The following is a 26,184-nucleotide window of genomic DNA, read 5'->3' on the forward strand; positions in this document are numbered from 1 at the left end:
AACCTGAGTTTGGTGGCACCCCCCTATGGGCAGCCACCCTCCCCCACCATGACCAAACAATGATTTTTGCATCAGCTCACAAAACACCTCCCACCCCCACTCCCACTGGGCTCACCAGCTGAGATAGCTGCCCCTCCCCGGTGCTGACTACCCCCCACCAGTGGTATTGTGGACTGATGATCACAGGGGCATAGCTACAGAAAATAGCACCAAGGGCAAGTACTGAAATTGTGCCCCCCAACACTTAAATATGTATCCATCTATTAATTGTCCCCTGGAGACCATAATAGCAATATAAATAAACCTTAACTGATTATAATTTTGGTATGTTGAATCTGTACCTGGAGCACAATCAATTAAAACCCCTGACATACTAGAACTGAATAGATACTGATTATGGTTGCCAACTGTCAGGAGAAAGATGTCTTATCCCTTTAATAGAGACTTAATAGCTTATTTACCTCTGTTCCAGTTCATAATAGCTTATTAACCTCTGTTCCACACATAAGCTATATCCTAAAATCTCCAGGAATTTCCTGACTTGGAGTTAGCAACCTCTGTTAAAGGAACACTGTGGTGTAATGGCTAAGGTCTTGGATTAGGATCTGACAAACCCAGGTTCATATCTCCACTCTGCCATGGAAACCTGTTGAGTGAGTTTGGATCCTGTAAACTTTGATTTTTTAAAAAATCAGTAATTTCTACAACTTACACTTTGGAAACAACTATTCAGTTTAACAGACATTGCTGTGTATTAGCCATATTAATTTGAGAATCAAATTAATAGCCAAAGCTATACCGAGTTTGCTGAGGTTCTCACCAGATGGTACGGCAGCAGAGGGAATGAGTTATTCCTATATCTTTGATAATTTTCCCACGTCTCTCAGAACTGGATTAGACAGCTTGGTGCCTGCTTTACTGATTCTTAATAAATACTTCTGTTACCAATACCAGAGTCTGGTTAATGATCAAAGTCAGTTGGCCTAACAATTAGATATTTTAGAGGTATCAGAGTTTCTACCAGATCCCAGGGTGCTATGGACATGCCATTTGCAATCTTCTGATGACTTGGGTTGTATTTTTATATGCCATATTCCATATATTCTGTAACAGCTTTAGAGGCTTCCTTCATTTTTTTCTCATTTGTAGGAACATTTATGATTTTTTTTAAAAAAGAACCAAGAACAGAGATATATTGATGAGGGAAAATGAAGATTGATGGTAATAAGGGAAGACTCATTTTCCTCATCCTCCCAAAGCGGTAACCATTGTTTTCTCATTTTCTAATCTAGCTATTTCTGTCCAATATACTCAGGAGAAATGTGGTTAGACTTAGATCAGTGAATCATTTGCCCATTTTGCATCAGCAACTCAGTGTCACACTGAGACAAATGTAAAAATATATGTTGAATTAAATCCTATCATCCTTTTCAGATCATCTAACTATGCATTAATCATCTTCACATGTTAAGAAAATCACTTTATTCTGTAGCTATTTCTTGACAATCTGTCTAAGCTCTAATATAAATGAAGACAACTAATTTTTCCACCCAAAAAAGCATTTATATAAAAGCCATATTGCTGTGAAGAAACATTATATTAAACTAAATGGCCAACTCAATTAACCCAAGTTGGTTAAGTTTACGACCATTTGCAACCCAGTCCAGGCACAGAAGGGCATAAGGATGTATGGCATTTGCCCTGAAGATTGGCAAACCATATAATATATGGACAGACCTGGTATAAATATTCAGAGCTTGGTTTTCTGCCCTAGCAGTAGTTTCTCCTGTTACATTTAACCAGCTCAAATATGCCCTTCTGTTCTAAATCAGTTCATTCTCCATCTGCTCCATCTACCAGGATAAAACTGCAGTAATACTTGCATAATGTTGTGTTTTGTAACTTTGCACTGATAGTTGTTGATGCACCTAACATTTGTATTTAGTGACTGGGTTTTAAATAAACATATTCAAAATATTTTGATTGATGGGGTTATGAATTGGGTTGAGTGGCATTTCAGAAAAATATCCAAGGAAAAACATTGATCCCCAATCCCCTCCCCCACAAACAGAACAGAATAAGACTAGTTTGGTAAAGTTGACCTGATAGTCTGAGGCACTCTTTGATGCAACATTAGCAAAGTGTTGAAAAACAAAATCAAACAAATCTTACATTTGTCACTCAGGACACACATAAAGGTTTTAGTCCTAGAACCAATTTATGCAGTAGGTTCAGTAGGTGCACATGGTGTGGAATTTTCATGCTTTTGCATGCGTCTCTCCTGTTAAGATGGTCTTTCAGTCCTAAAATCCAGTTCTCTTTCAGTTTGCATTACACCTGCAAGCTGGCTAGAGATCTATTTTCATAGACATGCAGGAAGGAAGCTCTCAGGAGATTTCATCAGGATTTAAACAATTTCCATCCCAACATCATGTTCACCATGGACCTAGTACACTTCATGGGCACCATTATGAAACTATGCTAAGGTTCATAAACACCACCTTATATTGGAAATCCGCTATCAAACATACCAGTATTCTTCCAGCTGCCATCTGAAATACATAAAACAATTCATAATCTATAACTAAGCACTTTTTTACAATCACACTTGTGGTAGGTGGGGCTGAGAGAGTTTCAACGAACTGTAACTAGCCCAAAGTAACCCATCAGGCATCATGTGTAGGAGCAGGGAACAAATCCACACCATCAGATAAGAGTCCTCTGCCAATGCCGAATTTAGATTCAAATTGCGCTGCCTGCACTGGCTCCCGGGAGACTTCTGGATCATCTTTAAGGTGTTGTTGTTGACCTTTAAGGCCCTTCACTGCCTGGGATCCTCATACCTTCAGGACCGTCTGACCCCATATGTCCCAAGTAGGCCTCTGCACTCTGCGGAGGCGAATCTTCTGGTAGTTGCCCACCCCTCAATGATACGGCTAGTCTCTACCCGGGCCAGGGCTTTTATGGCCCTGGCCCCTGCCTGGTAGAACATTCTTCCTCCATCTGTTAGGGCTCTGTGGGACCTTGGGGAGTTCCACAGAGCCTGTAAGACTGAGTTGTTCCACCGGGCTTTTTGGGGAGGCTGGCCGTGGATTTGCCGCCCCTCATGATACCCCCACTTTGATTCTGTTTATGTTATCTTCGGCTTTTTGCTGAGTTCCCTCCCAAGCTTGGGGTTGGGTGCCGCCAATAAAATTTTATGTGCCACTGCTACTGTATTTTAAACAATTTGAATGCTTATATATTTTCCTATTATTGTATTTTATATGTGCCTATTGCCCTTTGTTCACTGCTCAGAACGCTTCAGGGATTGGGTGGTATAAGAAAATTAATTAATGTAATAATAATAATGATAATAATAATGATGATGACGACGACAATAATAATAATAATAATAATAATAATAATAATAATAATAATAATAATAATAATAATAATAATAATAATAATAATAATAATAATAATAATAGAGTCCCTAGGCTATTCCACTGTGAGGCGCCTCCCAATCTCCCACCCTCCAGAAAATGGGCTTACAAAATGGTGTCCATTTCAGTGAAGTCCTGGAACAATAAAACCAGTTAAGAAATCAGTGCTAGTGTGGAGTTATTGGCTAATGGAGTGCAAGGAAAATTACTGAAGGGTTATTTAGAGACTACAGTGCATTATGACAGCATGTATAAGAAAGCCCTATGATGGTGTCAGAAATATTATATATCTTGGCTGGAGACCCCCTAGATTTTGAGGCCCTAGGCTTCAGTTTGCCAAGCCTATTGGTAAATTCAGTAAGAACATAAGAAAGAACCTGTTGGATCAGACCAGAGTCCATCTAGTCCAGGACTCTGCTACTCACAGTGGCCCACCAGATGCCTTTGGGAGCTCACATGCAGGATGTGAAAGCAATGGCCTTTTGCTACTGTTGTTCCTGGACACCTGGTCTGCTAAGGCATTTGCAATCTCTGATCAAGGAGGATCAAGATCGGTAGCCATAGATCGACTTCTCCTCCATAAATCTGTCCAAGCCCCTTTTAAAGCCTCTTTTAAAGCTACTGTCTGCCGCTCATGTGGAAGAGTAGGGAACATTCAGCTAAATTCTTCATCAGTGCCATAGTTTTGTTAATTAGCATCATACCCCAACAACTACTTCTAGATTGTTACTTGTATTTTATATCATAAGATACCAAGTATAGTGGAAAAAGTTAGTAAATGCTAACCACAAGTCAAATTTTGGCACCAAAATATCCTAGACTGATAATTTGGCATCTAAATAAAGGCCAAACTATAGCAACAAGAAATCAATAAATAGATTACCCACTTTTATAAATGAAATACCATGTTTCCCCAAAAATAAGACAGGGTCTTATATGAATTTTTGCACCAAAAGATGCAGTAGGGCTTAATTTCGGGGTAGGACTTATATTCGGGGAAATACAGTACCTTCAAAATTAATTAAGGCAGGCTCTCGGCAACCCATTGCTTCCCCGTCACATGTGACACAAGCTGCATCCTCATTGGCAGGGAGCACAGGGCATTGTCTGAGATTGTGATCTGTAACTACCGGTAGGGCTTATTTTTGGAGAAGGGCTTATATTTTAAGCATCCTCCAAAAATCCTGAAAAATCATGATAAGGCTTATTTTCGGGGGAGGGCTTATTTTGGGGAAAACATGGTAGCAGCTGTCGGATCTGAAATGAATCAAGGCTGTGACATAGCGGGATATGCTCTTAACCCTCTTCCCTGTGCTATTGTACTCTCAGTCGGCTCTTGAGGTAGTTACAGTGGTATTGTGGTGTAAGCCAGTGTTGTTGGACTGGGCCTGAGAGTTTCAGGTTCAAATCTGCAATGGCCATAAAATTTATTGGGTAATCTTGGGTCAGTCATTCTTTCTCAGCCAAGTCTAACTCACAGGGTCATTTGAATAAAACAAGAGAAAATGAACTCCTTGGAGAAACAGTGGTTAAAAATATACTTTCAGTCAATACATAAATTTGTTCAGTAGAACAATAAATTTGTTTAGCTACCCAAAATAGCATAGCCCTTTAAAATAAAAAGAATGCTATAAATATTAAGATTCATGATGTTTACCTGATGCCTTATTTTCTTAACTTTGTAAATGTTGTGGGTTTTAGAAATTGTTTATCTGTTAAGTTTGAAAATAATAAAAAATGGTAAAAAATAAATAGTAGTTCCCAGTATTCCAATAAATAGAACCCAGGGTGGGTTTATGAAGATAGCAACAGTCTTGATGCTCAAAGGGTAGTGTCAGTAAAGAGAGGGATCAAGAATAGCTCCTACCCCAATGGTATCTTGAAGTTCACATCTTAACTTACAAGAGCAAACTACTGTACAATGGGATGAAAAATGATTCTACACTTAGTATACAGAAATACACTGTGTCTTCAGGGGACTTTGCAATAGAAAAGTTCTATTTCCAATTATACATCAATTACTGTAATAAAAAGCAATTGCTTGCTAATTAAAATAATTAACAGTTCCAGGGGAGGTAGCATGCAGATATCCTAAACAAATAGATACAAAAGTAAGTAGTACTGTATGGTATAAGTCTAGAGGGATAGTTTTGCTAGTCCATTGTGACAAAAACAAACATCTTCAAGATACACAGTATTTTATTCCAGCATAAAGTCTTGTGGACTACAGCCTACTTGTTTAAGTTTATGGACAGGCATTTTTAAAAGTTTCCCTTATACTCAGTGGCAAGCCATACTTTTTCCTATCTTTCTGTTGTACCAAATAAAGTAATCATTTTGGCTACTGCAAATGATAATGCTTAACAGTATGAAGACTGATTGCTTTATGCCACATTACAGATAATACTGAGTTCTGTGTTTGAAAGCAGGAGCACCATAACTCAGCTAAAATTTCTGCAGCTGCTTAGAGAATACTTCTACTGAAGATTCAGGATGTCTCATTACTGAATTGGAATGTTACATTTATATGAGAGCCAAACAATTCTCCATTTCAAGTGCTTTGAATGGGTGAATGAATGGAAACCGTCTGATTTCAGTATCAAATACGTTTCCCCCTTAAAGTATATTTTAATGCTGAAAATGGAGTTAAATCTAAATATTGTCCATGAGGGTTGAATCACAGCAATAAATTATTAGAAACCTTCAATTTGCCTCGTAGAGAAGACTGGAATTATAATTTATCTGTTACTTTAATCTTCATGGCACAATTTAGACTCGAAGAAGGAATCTAATAAATACTACAGCATAAAAAGAATACACTCAAGACTGAAGCATATAAAATGCAACCAACAGCAGATAGGACTAAATGTCATTCAGCAATCCAATGTATGGAATTATTCTGTAGTTTTGGTGCCTTTGGTTTCCTAAGCAGTACACAGTGCAGGAGAACCTCCGAGAATAAGTTTCCTTTGGGTGATGCTTGACATCTCTTGTAATAACACATTTGGTTACAAATGTACAGATTATTCAGGCATTCTGGGAATATGGTTATAAGCACAAAGGCAGACTGTGCTAGTCCTAAAATAAAATCAAGACTTCAAAAAAACGAAACTCCCTTCCCACAAAACCCCTTAACATCTCTTCTAGACTAGGCAGACCTGACTAATGTCTCCATCCTTGCATTTGTAGCTTTGGTCAAAGGAACTCAAGTCCATCAACACCTCCCTCCCCCGTCAGTGACCAGACCATTCCAAATCTTAAAATGACCACTTTGCATAACAGGATAGCATGACTCACAGCTGCATATTAGGGATATGCAGCTGCATATTATTTCAGGGATACATTATTTCAGGGATACATAGCGCAGAGTTTTGGGATATCAGCAAACTTCAATATTCTATTTGTTGTCGAAAATAGAGATTCTTCCCCCATACACCTGGGTCTATGGGCACAGTGTCCAGGAGCTCTCAGGCTTAATTGCTGGATTCTTCAGGTAAAAGGTTTCAGATAGCAAGGCTGGAAAAGACCTGTGCATCATTCCTGGAGAATCACTGCTTGCCAGAGTAGGCAGTGGAATGATCTGACACACTATGAAAAAACTTCATGTTTGTATATTTTGGAGTTATTGGTGTAGCTGTATAGAATTACCTTTTGCTAACGCAGTTGGTTTTCATGACTTCTGTATTTCTGAGAATTCATTTGGATGCACAATGAATGTTCAGTCCTTTCAAAACAGTCAGTGTTTATGTATTTTTATTTTAACCCTGCCTTTCAGTTGTATGTTGGCTCCAGAAAAGCTCACAGGTATAAAATTCTAATATAAATAATAATTAAAGTACAATACAAAACATTCCTTGGGAGGGAATTTTCTGTTGCACTAGATCATAAAGTAGTGTTGCCAAGTTCCAGGTGCAGCCTGGAAATCTACAGGAATTACGACTGATCTCCAAACAACAATGATTCATTCTCCTGGAGAATTGCTTGGAGGGCAAATTCTATGGTTTTTCACTTCACTGAGATACCTCTTTCCCCTGGCTGCACCCAGAAAGTCCAGAAGATTCTCCATCTGGAGTTGGGAACTCTATTGTCAAAGAATGCCTATCTCCCCCACCCCTTTAGTGATAGCAATTGGGTTTTAGGCAGGAGGACCTCAGCTCCAAAATACAGATGCAGTCAGATCTTTGGACATATATGTTGAGCTGCTGGTCCTTTGCATAGCTGATGTGCTGATTAGTAGGCAAAATAAATGAGAAATCTCTCCAGTGGCACTTTAAACACTAACAACATTTATTCCATCATAAGCTTTTCTTAGTCAGAACTCAGATACATCAGACACATAAAGTGCACATCCATTATGCAAAATAACTAGCTCGTTTATTTCTGCTTAGAAATAAACAATTAAAAATCAGGCGCGTTTTGTTTGGGAGGGAAAGACGTTTGGAAACTGTTCTTGATTGCTTCACATTTAGCAGTTGGTCTCTAGTACCTCAAACAGGTTTGGTTATTTCAGAACAAATAAGCAACCAGACACATGACACAGTCTTCAGACTGTCGTTAGCAATGCATAATACTTCGTTGAGAGGCTGCTCTTTGTACAAACAGGGAGACCTTCCTCCATATGTTTCTTTCGGGTCTATTACATTCAAATACAGTGCCTCTGAACTCAATCTTTTCTCCCCCTGCTCCAGAGCAGCACCCCGTCCCCCACGCGCTCTCCCGAAGAACTAGTTGTTGAAGGAACACGCGACTCAGCCCACACCCTCCAGGCTTGAAGGCGCTTGAAATCTAACGGTTGCAGCTTGCAGCGGAGGGATCAACGACTGCCAAAGCGCAAGCAGTGGAATCACTGATGGTGTCGCGCGCAAAGCCTAACGATCTCTTGGAGGGCGTGTGAAAGGGTAGAGATTGCGAGGGGGAAAGGCCCGACTTCGCAGTGTGTTTTCAACCCTTTCCTCTGGAAGCCCTTAGCGCCGATGAGGGACGTGAAAAAGTGGTGCTCTGCCACATAGCGGGCGCGATGAATCCCTTCAACGTCAGCTTTCCTTTCGTGGGCAACAGCAGTTTAGACTTTTTCAGGGCTCGAGACCACATGAAGTCCGACTACACAGTCGTTGCTCGAGTTTACCACTACCTTCTACCAGAGTACTTGCCATTCTTGCTGCTCCTGGTATTTTTGGCTTGCACCACCGGAGGTAGGATGTCGCTGCTTACAGTTTATGGAATGCTGCGTGTTATCTACCACATCACCTACTGTCTAGACAAAATGCCTGGGGATAAAGCCCCGCCACTGTCCAAGAGCTGCGTTCCAAACGGCGGCTCTTGCCTTTCCATTTCCGACCTATTTAGGTGAGCCGCAGCCAGTAGCTGCACATCAGCCTTCTGTGAGACAGAAGCCATGTGTCAGATGGGCTATTTCAAGTGGGTGCAGCTTCGAACTAGATGTGAGGTAACCACGATCTGAAAGATAAAGCGAGGTAATTTTTTAGCAGTGGGCCTTTCCCCACTTACCTTAAGCCCCGCGCTACTTGAGAAGAGTAGCGCAGGGTCCCCCGGCACTCCCCACAACAGGGGCGGCGACAGCGCAGACGCCCCGACACTGCCGCTCTCACGCCCCCTCAGCGCGCAGCATCCCAGGCACTCTTCTTAACGGCGCCTTTTGATGACTCGAGGTCGTGGGGACGCCTGGGCGCGCACCTGGGATGCCGCCCGCTGAGAGCAGCGTGCGGCATAGGGGGGATCAAAGAGAGTGGGGAAAGGCCCAGTGTGAAGGCCGTTTTTATGTGGTAAGAATGAACCTGATACTCAAGGACGTAGGTAAGGGGTCTTTTTTCTCGGGGTTCAACCCCCCATTAAATGTCTGAAGCTCCACCCCCATTTGTGAGTTTTTTGTATTTTTAACTTTTTTTGGTTTTTGGCGTGCAGGGGGTGCAGTTTTTAGGCTAGCATCACCAAAATTTCAGGGATTTGTTCAGAGACTCTCCTGATAATACCACCCGGGATTGGCGAGGTTTGGTTCAGGGGGTCCAGAGTTATGGACTTCCAAAGGGAGTGCCCCATCCCCCATTGTTTCCAATAAGAACATAAGAACAAGCCAGCTGGATCAGACCAAAGTCCATCTAGTCCAGCTCTCTGCTACTCGCAGTGGCCCACCAGGTGCCTTTGGGAGCTCACATGTAGGATGTGAACACAATGGCCTTCTGCAGCTGTTGCTCCCGATCACCTGGTCTGTTAAGGCATTTGCAATCTCAGATCAAAGAGGATCAAGATTGGTAGCCATAAATCGACTTCTCCTCCATAAATCTGTCCAAGCCCCTTTTAAAGCTATCCAGGTTAGTGGCCATCACCACCTCCTGTGGCAGCATATTCCAAACACCAATCACACGTTGCGTGAAGAAGTGTTTCCTTTTATTAGTCCTACTTCTTCCCCCCAGCATTTTCAATGAATGCCCCCTGGTTCTAGTATTGTGAGAAAGAGAGAAAAATTTCTCTCTGTCAACATTTTCTACCCCATGCATAATTTTATAGACTTCAATCATATCCCCCCTCAGCCGCCGCCTCTCCAAACTAAAGAGCCCCAAACGCTGCAGCCTCTCCTCATAGGGAAGGTGCTCCAGTCCCTCAATCATCCATCCTTGTTGCCCTTCACTGCACTTCTTTTTTCTATCTCCTCAATATCCTTTTTGAGATGCGGCTACCCAGAACTGGGACACAGGTACTCCCTGCGCGGTCACACCCACTGCTTTTATAAGGGCATGACAATCTTTGCAGTTTTATTATCAATTCCTTTCCTAATGATCCCCAGCATAGAGTTTGCCTTTTTCACAGCTGCCATGCATTGAGTTGACATTCCCATGGAACTATCAACTAAGACGCCTAAATCCCTTTCCTGGTCTGTGACTGATAGCACTGACCCCTGTAGCGTGTATGTGAAGTTTGGATTTTTTGCCCCTGTGTGCATCACTTTACATTTTGCTACATTGAACTGCATTTGCCATTTCTGAGCCCACTCACCTAATTTATCAAGGTCCGCTTGGAGCTCTTCGCAATCCTTTGTGGTTCTCACCACCCTACATAATTTGGTATCATCTGCAAACTTGGCCACCACGCTACCCACCCCTACTTCCAGGTCATTTATGAATAGGTTAAAGAGCACTGGGGGCTAATAGAAGATATGGGGGCTAATAGGGGGCTAATAGAAGATAACTTTGGACCCATAACCTTTGAGGGTCCATAACTTTGGACCCCCTGAACCAAACTTCACCAAACCTGGGTGGTATCATTAGGAGAGTCTCCTAAAGATATCCTGAAAGTTTGGTGCTGCTAGCTTAACAATTGCACTCCTGACAGCAGGCACCTATCCAAATTTCTCCAGATTCTCCTTTTAAATGTACCCCCTTCATCATGGATTTAAAGGGAGAATCTGAGGTCCCCAGTTTAAACATTGAAAGTGATGCTGTTTCAGGGTGGTGGATAATCCACCCCAAAACAGCATCACTTTCAATGTTGTTTTAACTGGGGACCCCAGATTCTCCCTTTAAGGTGGATTTAAAAGGAGAATCTGGGCTCTCTAGTTTAAACACCATTGAAAGTGATGCTGTTTGGGGGTGGATTCCAGTATCAAGGTGGTCGCCCATCAGGTGGGGGGGGGGGGCAAAATTCAGATTTTGCACTGGGCTCCATTTTCCCTAGCTACGTGTTCCCAGAGGGGAGGGCAGAAAGGACTGCTGGCAGCCGGCTGGGAACCCAGCTGGGGGGGGGGCAGGGGAGTCTGCTGTCCCTGGCCTCGGAGAGCTGCTTTTATAAGCACTGAGGCTGGGGTGGGGCTTGGGGAGGCATGGCCACACCCCCAGGGGCAGGTGGGGCATGACCCCACCTTCGACCCCCCATAAAAATATATACCTACATCACTGCTGATACTTGATTCAGCCAATGTTGAGCATTTTGAGGTACCATTGATTTCAGTAGAAAATAAATGTAGTATATTTAAAGGTAAATCTCACTAAATTTAATGAGACTTTTTCTCACTAAAATTCGCTACATTTTCTAAACATGCACAAGCTGTGGGTGAGAAATTTGAATCCCTCCATTGAGTTCAACACTCCATGCGCCTGCAGCATTTTCAAGCATCCTCTGGCCTTTCCCCTCCATGTTAAATTACTATATATCTATATCTCCTTTCAGTGGCCTTGTTGTCTAGCTGAATGAACATAATGGGAAACAGTCACTTCAATATTAGGAAGAAAAGGCAGGGCCCTACAATTTTTTTTTGCAGAAATGGCGATCTCATCCACTACCTTTGCTTCCTTCCCTCTCCACACTTCTCTTGGTTTCTGTTTTTCTTCCTCCCCACTGCCTACTGCCAGTTTTCCCTCTTCTTTCTCCATTCTTCACCTCATTGATCTCTCTCCCTCCATCATTTACTTGTTCTTTGGACCTCCTGGATCCATGCTACAGTAACATCGAACCTAGACTACTTGAATGCACTGTACATTGGTGTTCCCTCAGAATCAATTCAGAAATTCACAACACCCTAGAGATTCTGGCCGTGAAAACCTTGGTCAATACATTTAGAGACTGTTAATCTTGAATTTCAGAATTCTGTTCAAAGCTAATATTTGGATGGGTCTGTGAGTTAATCTGAAAATGTGACTTTGTGCGTTGGATATGGGTATTGAATATTCAACAGCATATTCAACAGAGGAATAAAAAAAGGTTTATTTACTTTCCATAGAGTTGTTTTGATGTTATATAAATGCACTTTGATGACACAGTAATATTAATAACAGTAATATTTTTTCAGCCTTGTTGCGAACTGTTTTGAGAGATGCAAAAATTCCCATTCTTATTATAATGTCTGTCATAGGAGTTGGCCTTGGAATATCATCACATTATATACACAAGGTATTGTATAATCAGTTATTAGAGTGGGAGAAAATCAACAGATATATTTTACTGATATATTATAAATAAATTAAAAATAGAGATGGAAACACTAAGTTCAGAAGATGAATAGGGGAAGGAGAAAAATGAGCCTCCCTATTCTTTCTTTGGTTTTTCGTTAGGCTTCTGCCAGCAGAGTCCACTGTAAGTTGTTTCCATGGAGGTACCTCTCAACAAGCCAAACCCAAAGCATAGGCATTGTCAAGAAAAATATAGAGAGAGATGTGGTATCTTGTGGAATTAACGAGTGATTCTGATAAACTTTTCTGAAATGTGCAGCATGGTTGTGGAAGATCTGGGGGAAGCCAGTCAAGTGGCAGGGTGAGAGGAAGAAAGTGTCAGCAGTGGCAGACGTCAACAACCGTGGCATGAGTTCACTCATCATTTTTTTAATGGGTTCCCTGCCTGTCTTTTTTTTAAACTGAAAAGTTTAGTTGTTGGCTTTTTATTTTCAGCACCTTTTTGTTTTTTTACCTCCACATCCCACTTCATAGATCAGTCCATTAAGGTACCTGCCATGGCTTCAAAATTTCTTTCTTGATTGGCAATTGCCTGTTCAAGTCCTACCAGTCTATATTTGAAGTAAGGGATTTTTTTATCTTAGTAGGCATCCGTTTCCATTTAGTTACATTGAGCTTTATTTGCTATGTGGTGGCCCAGTTACCAAATATGGGGAAATACTTTTTCTAATTAAAATTTAATTTTATGTATTTTAAAATATAACAACAAAAAAAGGGAAATACACGAAATTCATGAAATTCAGAAAAAGGACAGTACTTTAACAATCCCATCTATAAATCCAATACAGAATAGATCAATTAGCAAACTTAGCAGTTAAAAACAAAAAACCTTCCATCATTGGCAGTAGATTCCAAATAGATTTGTTCTCCAAATCTGTATTTCTGAGACTGGTTCTCAACTTATTATTACATATTTTCAATTCAGGAGATCTCATTAAATACCTTGCAAAATTATTCCAAATTCTCCTAAAACCATCTTCCTTTTTTCTTCGTATTATTCTAGCATTATTAGTTAATTTTTCCAATACCATGAAATTCCTTACTTTTATCCACTATCATTCTAATGAAATATTATTTGCATTTTCCCAGCTTTTGGCAATAACCATCCTGGCTGATACAATAAGAAAATGTATCAGTATTTTTTGTTTTCAGTGCACATTACATTAGAAAATAAGTTTAACAGAGCTAATTCAATCATTGTTTATAACTATTCTTTGTAATTTTACTAACCTCTACAAAAACAGATTCCCAAAAACTTTACTATCACAGGGCAAGACCACCACATGTACTCAATCCCCCAAAATCTTTCCAAGAATTTTTATTTCCAACCTTCATCTATATATATAAAAATCTAAACGTGTGTTTGTCCCTGATGGTCTCCCTCAGAAGCTGCTGGATGGATCGCCCCCAAATTTTCACAGGATGTCCCTCCCTGTTGCGGGCAGGTAATCGGACCTTCAAATCACCGTAAGTCCATACCTGAGCCAGGTAAAATGTCTTTTTCCTGGCGCACCAGGCCTGAAGCTGGCTGTGTTTAACTGTCACCCTTAGAATGTTCGTGCAGCCTGTCTGTCTGTGGCCTGAGGGCTTGGTATGCCCTTAGAATGTTTGCGCAGATGGCCAGAGATGAGCAGTGAAAACAGTAAATAGGTAATACTGTTAGGTAATACGAGTGGAAGTGAAACACATACACACTTTGCCGTGTGAGGCGTCAGGTGGGGTCCCCCCCCCGCACACACAGGTAACTTTCACTCTCTGTGCCTCATCCACTGCTACCACACAATACACATCCAGCTCATCCTCACACACCTCACTCTGACCTCCCTCACATCCAACCACCACTTACCTACTTCCTCACCCATATTCGCCACAGCTCTCTTTTACTAAAAGCGAGCTGGAGTTTGCCTTTTCCTTCTAAGAAAATCCGCAGGGTGGGGGCGAACCAACACTACCGGCTCTGCTTCTTTTGCACGTGGCCCTTTAAGAACCCAGAGAGCTGGCCTCAATCTGAGCGCCTCACCACCCTGCCTCTGCTGCCTGACTGGGATAGCCTGCTTGCCCCAGTTCTGCCTTACCCAAGCCAGGACTGTGCGTGTCAACCAGCCTCATGGACAGTGGGATTCACACTCTGGACTGTTCCATTGTGGAATGGGAAGGGTTACCTTACACTAAAAAAACAAGACAGCACCATATAACGATGTGCATTGAAAGGGAAAGAGGGATTCCATTTGACCACCCAAAAAGGTTATGCTGGGGATCATTGGACCTGCATGGACAGCTGTGTGGGTTGCGGACTGTGATGAGAAGGACAATTGCCACAGCAAAGCATGGCCGGGGCTGCTAGTGATATGATAAATCCTAACTAGGGTATATTACCATATTTGAACGACCTTTACCTCATGCAATTGTACACTCATGAAATTAATGTGAATGGAACTTGCTGAAATATTCTGTCCATTCACTGTCATTTATAGTTAGAGTTTAGCCTTAGGGTGTTGTGGTTTCTTAGGCTTGGGGAGTGACATAGCCTAGTAGTAGCATTTTCTTCCCAGATATTTCAGAGTTATCTGTGGCTGGCATCTTCAGAGGATCCTCTGAAGATGCCAGCCACAGATGCAGGCGAAACATCAGGAGAAAATGCTACTGGAACACAGCCATACAACCCGAAAAACCCACAACACCCTAGTGATTCTAGCCACGAAAGCCTTTGACAATGTATTTAATTCTGTTTCCCAGTTCCTTTTAATAATCTGTGATAGCTTTTGTTCATGATTCAATAATATCTTATCTATTTTTGTTATTAGTTTCCCTTCTTCCTTTTCTACATTACATACTAGTTCTTCAAATTTAGTAAGGGTCTGTTCGTCTGATCTCTCATCTAGGCCTGGTGATTCGGATATCCTAATCACCAAAAATGGCCAAATTGTATTCAGGCAAAATACATTTTGCCTGAATACAAGCCTATCAGAATAGAAAGTATTTGGATTGGCGTGTATGTATTTGGTGGCATTTGGGGATTGCTTAAAAGATCCTTGAATGTTGCCACTTTCCCCCTTCCCCCAGCAAGTGCCTGCTAGCCGGAGTCCCTTTAAAGATTTCTGGCTTGCAGGTGTTTGGTGGGGGGAGGGGGATGGATTCTCTGTCAAACTGAAGAGAGTCCAGCCCCACTTCCCCGGCCAGTGCCTGCAAGCTGGGAAACTTTAAAGGGACTCTGGCTGACAGACGATGGTGAAGGGAAGCAGGGCTGGACTCTCTTCAGTTTGACAGTCTATTTAAAGATTCCCGGCTTACAGGCACTTGATGGGGGACTGGATTCTCTGTCAAACTGAAGAGAGTCAACCTTTCTGCCCCTGCTAGCCATCCCCACCTTCCCATCCCAGTGCCCCTGCTTGCCACCCCCCACTCAACAATCACCATCCTACGCTCTGTGGCCCCAAAGTGGTGCAAAAATGTGGTAAAAAAGCACAGATCCTCATGGATTCTCTTGATTTTTCCACTTGGCCACCCCAAAAATCATCACCAGATCCCAGCTCATGCCCCAAGTCACATGTCTGAAAACAACAATCACGCATCCCATGCTCCGTGGCCCTGCAGTGGCACAAAAAAGCAGTAGGATAGGGTGAGGCTTGCTGTTATGCCCAGCTGGCTCTGTGGTAGAGATTTCAATGGTGGGGCGCTTTGGTGGGGGGGTCTTGCTCTGGGTAGGGGCACCAAATTTCCCGCAGGGCTGCTGGTGAGTCTCCTGAAAGGAATCCGCCAACTTTGCTAAAGTTTGCATGGGAGGGGCAAATGCTGTGGGCATCCAATTGAAGGTGAACCTGATCACAGAACTAATGCCCAGCCATGCAAACGTCAGCAAAGTTGGCTGGTTCCTTTGTGGAGATTCATCAGCAGCCCTGCGGGAAATAAGCACCCCCACCCAGAGCAAGACCCCCTCCCAGAGCCCCCAATAACATTTCCAGTACAGAGCCGGCTAGACATAACAGCAAGCCCTATTGAAGTGTATGGTGGGAAAAACCGATTAATTTTTCTCACCATAGAACTTGCAGAAGAGTGTGGCAGATTCTGTGCTCTGAAGTGACTCCATTGCAGGCAATGTGGAAATTCTGGTGGTGTTTGTAAGGTGCAGATTTTTCAAGGTAGAGGCACAAAACTTTTATGGTATCTTCAGGAGACTCTCCTGATGACACCACCCAGGTTTGGTGAACTTTGTTTCAGAGGGGGTGGGAGATGAGCCCTACCCTTTGGGGGGGCATAAAATGTAACCCCCAAAAGCAAAGGTCACCAAACTTGGGTGGTGTCATCAGGAGAGTCTTCTGAAAATACCCTGAAAGTTTTGTGTCTCTACCTTGAAAAATGTGCAGTCTGCTTACACACCCAGAAATTCCCCATTGGCTGCAATGTGTCAAGACTCCCTTGACCAGACAATGGAACACTTGTAAAAAGTTCAAAGGTTTCTTTATTGCTGAAGTTGAAGTGAAGCATGGTTGGAAAAGAGTGATCTGGGGGCTGGTTACAGCATACAGAGATAATATAGAACAGCTATTCTCCCCACTTCCCTGTGAGAAGAGTAACAGCCAGGAATTCACACAGGAACACAGGCAGAGATAAGGCACCTGGAAAGCAAAACAAAAATGCAGCGCAAAGCAGTTCACAGTCTCCCAAGGCTCCCAACCCCCATATTACAATCACAGCCTGACATTTTCCGCCTTCTTTAAGGCCCTCCCCCGGGGCGGTTTGGGAATGCCCGATGGAACTGCTTCACTAGCTTAGGAGCTCTGACATCTTTAGCAAACACCCATTCATCATGGCTGGGCAAAAATCCCTTCCAGGAAACCAAATATTACAGGCGGTTACAATGCAAGCGAGAGTCCAGGATTTCTTGAATTTCATAATGTTGAGCCCCATCAATCATCTGAGGAGCTGGTTGAGTAGGTGTGGGGTGCCAAACATCTGAAGCATGAGCCTTTTTGAGCAAGCTGCAATGAAATACAGGATGAATTTTACTAAGAGCCTTAGGCAACTTAAGTTGTACAGTCTCATTATTAATAGCATGAATCACTTTAAAAGGACCAATAAACTTGTGTCCCAGTTTATTAGTGTACTTGCGAATATCTCTTATTTTTTTGGTGGAGAGGTACACTAAATCCCCCACTTTCAACTCCATGGGTTGGCGTTGTTTGTCAGCCTGTTTTTTTCTGGGAATCTTTAGCTTTCTGTAGAGCCCACAGGATAGGATCCCACCCATCCGCAATCCATTGGATCCAGTCTTGTAAATCAGGGGATATGACTGGAGCTTGCCCCAGAAAGGGGAGCGGCTTGGCTAATCAACTTGAAACCACTTCAAAAGAGTTTTTTCCAGTACCACTGTGCACTGCATTATTGTAAGCATATTCTGCATAAGGTAACAGGTCGATCCAATTGTCTTGGTGATAATTGCTGTAACACCTCAGTTACTGTTCCAGAGTCTGATTGGAGCATTCCGACTGGCCATCAGATTGGGCATAGTAAGGTGATGTCAGACCCTGTTCTAATTGTACCGTTGGAGAATATTACACCAAAACATACTGGATTTTGAAAAATTCATCTTTAAACCTAAAACTTGATTAAATTTTAAAAGTTTCTCTTTCAAAGATTTTATAGCTGCTTTCAAGTCATATATGGGTATTAACATATCATCTGCATACATGGTTAGAAGATACTCTTTCCTTTCACATGTAACTTTTCTAATCTTGATTAGATCTTAATTTATTAGCTAAAAGCTCTAAAACTAAAATGAAAAGCATCAGAGTAGGCATCCTTGCTTAGTCCCACATTTGATTTTACCCGATACGCAATATTTATTACTATATCTGCATAAGATGTAGAATAGATAGCTGAAATTGCATTGCTAAATCTGTTCCCAAATTTATAGTATTGTACTTTTTAAAATAATCCAAGTTCATGAAATCAAATGCTTTATAAATGTCCAATGATAATAAAGCCATAGTTGCTTTTTAAAAAAATGAAATGGAAATCCTATTACTTTCCTAATTGCATCTGTTAACATTTAGGAACAAATACATACTGATCCAATTTTATTAACCTTGAGATACACTCCTTAAACTGGAAGCTAATATCTCAGTAAAATTTTTATAATTTGTATTCATTAATGATATTGAACAATAAGCCCTTGATGCTGGGTCCCTTCCTGGTTTTGGAATTAGAACTAATTTTGCTTTCCACCAAGGAGGCAAAAGTGATCCCTCCATAATTTCATTTAACAGAAGGAGCAGATGAGGAGCTAAATATTTTTATGCTGCTTATAAAGTACTGGTGTGAATCCATCTGCTCAGGTACTAAGCCTTTAAAGAATTAATTGTTGTATTAATTTTCTTTAATAGTACTTCAATAGTTATTCATTTATTTAACAGATCTCTATTTTCAGAATTTATTCTGGGAATATATGTTGACAGGAAATATTAATTTATTAATTAAGATTGTATTGCATTCCCTGCATATAAATTATTATAAAATTCCAAGAAGGAGTACAATATGCTTTGGCTTATTAACCAAATTCTCCATTGAGGTCTTGATCGCCATAATCCACTCTTTTTTTGTAATGTCTCAATTTTATTTGCTAACATTTTAGAATATTTCCCATCAAATTCATAATATTTTTACTTTGTATAGTTTAATTTTAAAGTTGTTCTATTTATATTCAATTTGTTCTTTTGCAAAAATCTAATTAAATTTTATTCAGTGTCAATCCTGATGTATTATAATGTTCTGTAACTTACTGATTTCTTTATATCAATGCTTCCTTTTTTGTTTGCTTATTTTGGATACATTTTGAATACATGCTTCCCTTCATTATCACTTTCGTAGCTTTCCAATGTAGCCTATATGATATGGGGACATTCTCAGCAAAATATCTCAGCTAAACTGAAACATTATGTGAATTATGGCCAGAATTATATCCGTACTTTTTATTCTAATATACATGGCCCATTTTCTAGATTGGGTGCTATCCTTATAGCTAAAGAATCCTAATACTGGGTAAATAAAATGTTGATCATGCCCCTATCACAGCCAAGATTGATATAAAGCAGAATAATTGTAATTATACAAGGCAGTTTAATCCAATTTTAGTGACAGAAGAAAACATATTAAGAAAACATTAGAAAAATATTTTGCTGGCAAAATACTTTCTGAGTTCTTTAAAAATTTTAAAAATATATTGAGTAATGAAACCAAGCCTAGGAGAGCCACGCTTGTTTCAGTAAAAATCTGGGTCCTTTTCTCCAATAACTCCAACCAGCTGAGGTCTCAAGGATTTGTTGTAAAAGTTCAAAACAAAAAAATAAAACATAAATGCAGTTAAGAGATTGCTCAGCTGAATACATTCCTTTTGGTTCTTTTGTCCCCGTTCCGGGAACCCATGGCCCAGAGATGCTTCTCTGACCACGTCTCAAGATGGAATCTAAAATCATTTGTTTTCCCCCTCTCAGGAAAATTCTGTTCCGGCCACGAGGTAACTTAGGCCTTTGAAGTGGCATCCTGGCACCTTTGTATGGCTTCCTGTCCTCCCTCCAGGAGATCAAAAGGCAAAGATGCTTTTCACAGTCATATGTGATTTCCCTTTGCTGTAGCAATAGCATCATTCCATGAAACTCTCCTTTTCAGAGATGAAGTCTGTAAACTCCATGTTCACATACTTCAGCTTCCTAATAATACTGGTTGCATAATATCACATGTTCCTACCTAATACATAGTTCAGCTAACTATTTTCCATCACAGTCTGCAAAACTGCTTCTTCACTGTTACTCCTTTTAGTGAGATATGTTCCAGACTAGCAATAAAGCCTGTTGTGTGAAAATATACAACAGACACTGGAAAACTAGTCCTCCCAGGGCAAGAGACATGGACAGAGCATATCTACAGGACAGGCCACATCTACAGGACATATTGCACCCCCCGCCCCCATCCTTGCTTTACAAAGGAGGTGCAGGAAAGTGCCTATGAAGATGGGGAGAATTCTACCCATCTTCATAAGCACACTCACCCCTTTTGCAAAGTTGGATCCCAGCTTTGCAAAGGATGGAGCCAGCAGGGTGCCTCTGAAATTGGGGAGAGTTCTCCCAATTTTGTCATAGACGCATCCTCCTCCCCACCCCATTTGCAAAGCTGGATGCTGACTTTGCAAAGAAGGGAGCCAGCAGGGTGGCTGTGAAGATGGCAAACCTGATATGTGAAATAAGGAGTCTAGCAAGTGGAAACCCTCAAGTAGGGACTTGAGAAGATATTACCCCTACGTTTTTTCTTATTCTCCTCCTTCTCTTCCTCTCCCTCTCACTCCTGCCCACCCTTCACTTAATCATCTCTATTTTTGTCCCATTATCCTAACACTCTGGACCCCTAACCCAGCTCTATCTGTCAGCCCAATTATTCTGGCTGTCTCTTTCTTTCTTCCTACTCCAACTATCTATTCTCTATTTGTTTGCAACTCTACCCCAGCTTCTTTTATCCTTTTCTGGCCACCTACTCTAACTCTCTTTCTCTTTCTGCCCCTCCCTAGTACTCATTTTCTTTCTCTCTCTACTCCAACTCTCTCTTTTTTTCTCTTCCATCCCCTCAGCCCAATTCTTGGTCCCTTCATTGAGTACTCTGGGAGGGCATGGTGAGCCCCCCCCACGAGATCTGGATCTGGTGAAACTTTCCTCCTCTGTCCCAAACAGCTTGGGGCAGGATGTCCTCTTCAGTCCTGGCCCCTAGAACTGGGCTTACTGCTGACTTACTCAAGAGTTGGCTCAAGCAAGGAATAGGACCCTTCAATGACCCTTACTGGAGAGTTAGCTCAGGCAAGGAATAGGACAGCTCCATGAGAACCCCAGAGCTTTAAGAAGTATTACTAGCTGAGAAAAGGAATCTGGGAGTTGTACTTGCATCGGTTTCTCTGTACTCACAGAGTCCTTTGCTTTTCTGGTTCATTGTCAGAAACACACTGTTCAATTATATGTTAAGAAATGACAAAGTGGATAATTGTAGTATTTGTAGACTATATAGTAAGATAACTTATGAACAAGTTAAGTAGTACTGAACATAATACAGTTCCTTGGGCCTCCCCTCCACTTCCACTACTTCCTACAGTGTGGAAACTGTCAATTTAAGCTCTAATTCCTGTAATTTAACCAGTTTTTAGTTTGTGAGGACATGTTCTCTTTATCCCCTGACTTTCACATTTATTCAGAGTCCTTTGGTGAAAGACTATCAAAACTTTTTGGCACATTTTGTTTATATAATTAGTCTAATGTTGTTTTCACCCTTAATGTTAACTCCTACTAAGAATTCCAGTAAATTGTTGAGGCATAATTCTTTTGATTTTTTGTTCAGAAGGTTAAGAAGATTGTAATATTTACAATGCAAACCATTCTGTCAATAACTTTCCACTCTTTTTTGTGTTACCAGTTACAGATGCTCAAGGCAGTTGCAGAAATAGATCCTAATTTTTTTCTTCATATGTTTACACCAGTTATAATATTTACAGCTGCATTTGACATGGATTTTTATGTATTTCGAAAATCATTTTGGCAGGTAATATTTATTATTTTTCATTTCTGTTTAAAATTCATATCTCAAAATATTTAAAAAATATGATTTGACTACATCTAAATGATTTCTGACAATCCCTTCTTTCCAGAAAATGAAATTGATGGGGGACAGTTTGGAGCAGAGAGTCAGGTTCTTAATCTTTTCACCATCTGCCAGTTTTCTGCCTTAAATCACAAAAATAAGGTTTTCCTTCTTCGGGTTTTGCATTACTTGCAAAGGCAAATGTGCTTTTGAACTTGTGTGAATTTGGGGGGAAATTGCTTACTTATTTTAGCAACAACAAGAACAGCAATGACCTTTATTGGCATGAGTCTTTAAAATTACAGAGTGCTGCACTTCGACTCACAAATCCTCATAGAAGAAGAGAGGAACTTGGCCACCTCAACCATCATTTGAGAGTGCTGGCCATCAAGGAAGTACTATACTATCAGTGGCATAACTAGGCAAACTGGAGCCCTGGGCAAAACCTGAGTTTGATGTCCTCCCCAGGTGCATGCCTGGTGCAACGTGCACCCCCCGGCCCCCTTGTAGCTATGCCCAGTGGTGAATCTAGGCAAACTGGAGTTTGGCGCCCTCCCCATGGGCAGCCACCCTCCCCCCACTGTGACCAAACAATGATTTTTTACACCAGATCGTTTCAAAGTCACCATCACATTATAGAGTTCCTGGAGTAATGAACTAACTGCCTTTGCTGTGCTTTAAAAACATAACATCTGTGAGGAGAGTAGTTCAGTCAATATATGTAACTGGTTCTATTGATATCAGTCTGTGAACTTTGTGAAAGCAATAATATACACAGACTGAGAGAACTGGTGGTGGGATTTATTGAGGGGCCAAGGTGAAGGGGCATATAAATAAACCAGTGAGGAATATATCTTCTAGTGAGGGAAGAATTCCTGGGTACCTGTTAGTCTGGTGTACTGGATTTTTGCTTTGTATTTCCTCAAAAGAAAGTGATTAATGTTTAAGTTTGGGTTTCTTTCTGTGAGGGCTGTGCGGGGGTACTGAGTATATGTTCCAAGCCTGTTAGGACCCTGTGTGTGAGCAATCCATTAGCCAGCAACATCTTAAGTACTGTGCCATTTAATGAACATCTAAGTAACAACTGAATAACATCTAAGCAAACCAAGAACTGCAACTGAACAATCTTAATAAGCCTGTGCCTGAAAACTGAAAACTGAGTCTCTATGCCTAAGCTCTTTTGTATATATTATTCTTCTGCCTCATCCATTCCTCACCTCCAAGTTTTTTCCCTTTCCCATCTCCTCTCTGTTAATAAGCCTTTTATTATGTTAAAGTTTGAAATCTGTGTCAATATTATTATTTTGTGTGCCTTACTAAGGGATTTGCCAAAAGAAGTTAAAACAGCGGGCACCCTTCACCTTCTGGAATAGTTACAGGGCTGATGAATAGTGCTTTTGTTTCACTATATGCTACTATTTCTTAAGCACCTCAGTTTCTGAAGGGAAAAAGGAAGAAAAAAATCTAACAAAGAGGTCAGTGAGTTGTTTCCCTGCCTCAGTGATTTAAGAAGGTGAGGAGGTCCATCTCAGTAATGTATGGAAGTATATTGCTTATTAGTATACCATTACTATGTACACAAATGTACAATTACATCGAACTCTTTACTTTTGAGTTACATTTTGAGGGTTATCTTATGCTATAAATACCAGTATGCCATTAAAACTTCACTATGGTAAAGTGTAATTTAATGTAAATTTATCTAATAAACTATACTGAAGTAACATAAGATGCGGGATTATTTTTACTCAAGTAGCATATTCACAATTTGCTTTACAGGTGTTGGTCCTTGCAGTTCCTGGATTTTTGATGAATAGTGCTCTCATTGGTGGATTAACTTATAAAATCAATAGGTATGGCTGGGATTGGGATACTAGCATGCTATTTGGAATAATACTTAGTACAACGGACCCTATCCTTTCTGTTGTTTCTTTAAAAAACATAGGTAGGTCCAATTCTATACTGATTTTCTTATATAATGCTGAACAAAACAATAGTCTACTCTAGTTATGTTTTTTGGAAGCAATGCATGTCATTAAGTAAGAAACATTATTCTGCTCTGGAATATGAGTTAAACATTAGTTAACATGAATGATATATGGCAGAGATACGTAGCGGCAATCTCCAACAAATATAGTTTGATGGCTATTGACGAACATATCTCAATTTGTAACAGCAACAGATATGGGACTGAAGTCAGAGATCCCTCAGTGGAAGGGCAGGAAGTTAATAATGTTTGCTTTCCTCTCCCCTCAGCAGCAGTTTCCAACCCCAGGAAACTGATTCCTAGGCCACAGTTTCAGGACCTTCATGGATTTAATATCTATAAATGCTGGTGCGCTAGAATGAGGAGGCACCAAGATCTTCCTTACTGCCTTTACAGTTGGTGAATTTCTGATGAAAGAGGAAGCAATTTTGTTGCCTTATGTAGCCCACCAACCATTGGTGGGATTCAGCAGGTTTGCACCACTTAGGCAGAACCAGTTGTTAAAATGGTGCTTGTTAGCAACCAGTTGTTAAATTATTTGAATCCCACCACCAGAACCTGTTGTTAAATTATTTGAATCCCACCTCTGTCACCAACCCACGTGGCTCTTACTTCATGTGTGTCCCAGAAATCAGCTTTCCCTGGGGTCAGCAATGACTTTAGAGGAGGAGGAAAATGAGGAAAACCTGAGATTCTTCTGTCAGTCCATCCCAGAATCCAACACATAGTCTTTAATTTCTCCAGAATGGAAGACTTGCCATCTCTGGCCTGTACAGTTCAGTCAATGTCAGATGGCTGTACTGAAAATAAAGATAAAATAAGTATTATGCTGGACTGTCAATCATAAATCATAAATATTTGGTGGTAGTACTGAAGTTTGAAATTTGTGATTTACTAAGAATTATAGGCACAGCAAAGGAAACTTTTCAATCTTACACAGGCTTTTGTCTCTACAAGCTGAATGGAGCCTATTTGACAAGTATGACCTAGAAGTTTAGTAAATCCATGTTATCCTACTTCTCTGGGACTTCAGAGAATAAAGGGGACCATCAAGCACCCATAAGACCACAGTTCTTGATTAACAGACTGTGTTTAATTTGCTGGGTCACAAATTGTGCAGACCTGCTTATACCCATATGCTTATTGATTTCTTTACCACATATCCAACAGCACATAAGTGTAGCAGTCAGGATTGTGCACATGTATCCCTAGTTAAATAATTGTCAACAGCACCTATAAGTTGTTTGGGAGAGAGGGAAAAAGGAAAGTGATGTTAGTCAAGCCCTCTGCATTCACTCCTGGATAGTTAATAGACAATGTTATGCATTATCTGGCCAGGGCTAGAGGTGTGAAGGCAGATAGTTGAATTGGACCTGGAAGGAGCCAGGCATGTAATGTATGTTCTTTTTGTACAGCTCTGTGCCCAGGTGATATAAAAGCTTTTATAGTAAGTCCTGTGAGTTTTGGAGAACTGGCTCTTGAACCTGAAGATCTGAGTCTTTCTCTAGCTCTGGAGAATAGTTCCCTCTGTGAATCCCAAATACTTATACGTTTTGCTGAAGTCCCTGTTGAGACTGGCACTTTTGTTAGACTTTTGATTCTCAAATGAGATGCTCTTGAAACCATAGGTTGAATTAGGTTCATAGTGTTCTCTGAGGCCCTTTCCGCATGAGCAAAATAGAGCTTCCCAGAGACGTCAAAAACGCTGTCCCTGGGGAAGCATTTGCAGAGGAGGAGCTGCTGCAAAGGAGGGCAGTGTCCTGGCTGCCCCAGAGCAGCGTGAAGCCGCCACTTTAAACCTCGCAAAACTAGCAAGGTTTTTGCAAAGCGGCGGCTTCCCGCCGGTGCGGTGCGGACTGCACCGCCGGGACACCACCGCTTTCCCCATTGCCGCCACTGACCTGCCTGTCCAGCGTCACTCTGGAGGGCTGGAGGGACACGCCCATGCTGCCCTCTGACCCCTGGAGGTCGGAGGGCAGCGTTGGCAGGTCCCTGTAGCTCTCCAGAGCAACACTGGAAGACGAGGTCAGTGGAGGGGACTGGAGGAGAAGCGACTCTGTGTGGAGCCGCCTCTCTTGCTGGGAGGGAAGTCAGGGGCTGCTTGCATGCTGCGGTGCGAACAGCCTCGGAGCCTCCACCAGCATAATTCAGGCAATTATGGGGATGTGCCAGCTATTTTTAGCTGAATTACTATGTCCAT

General features: G+C 41.3%; 1 protein-coding gene across 1 annotated transcript in view; it reads left to right on the forward strand.

Annotated features, from left to right (window-relative positions):
• The first annotated feature begins 8,442 nt into the window (after positions 1-8,442).
• Positions 8,443-26,184, forward strand: part of LOC125426302 (sodium/hydrogen exchanger 10-like) — a 146,446-nt gene continuing 128,704 nt past the window's right edge. Inside the window, exons 1-4 of the mRNA XM_048484560.1 lie at positions 8,443-8,617; positions 12,226-12,326; positions 21,848-21,958; positions 23,777-23,942. Of these exons, the coding sequence (XP_048340517.1) occupies positions 8,443-8,617; positions 12,226-12,326; positions 21,848-21,958; positions 23,777-23,942 (553 nt within the window). The remainder of the gene's footprint in view (positions 8,618-12,225; positions 12,327-21,847; positions 21,959-23,776; positions 23,943-26,184) is intronic.

Source organism: Sphaerodactylus townsendi, linkage group LG02, assembly GCF_021028975.2.
Source record: "Sphaerodactylus townsendi isolate TG3544 linkage group LG02, MPM_Stown_v2.3, whole genome shotgun sequence".
In the NCBI taxonomy this organism is placed as follows: Eukaryota; Metazoa; Chordata; class Lepidosauria; order Squamata; family Sphaerodactylidae; genus Sphaerodactylus; species Sphaerodactylus townsendi.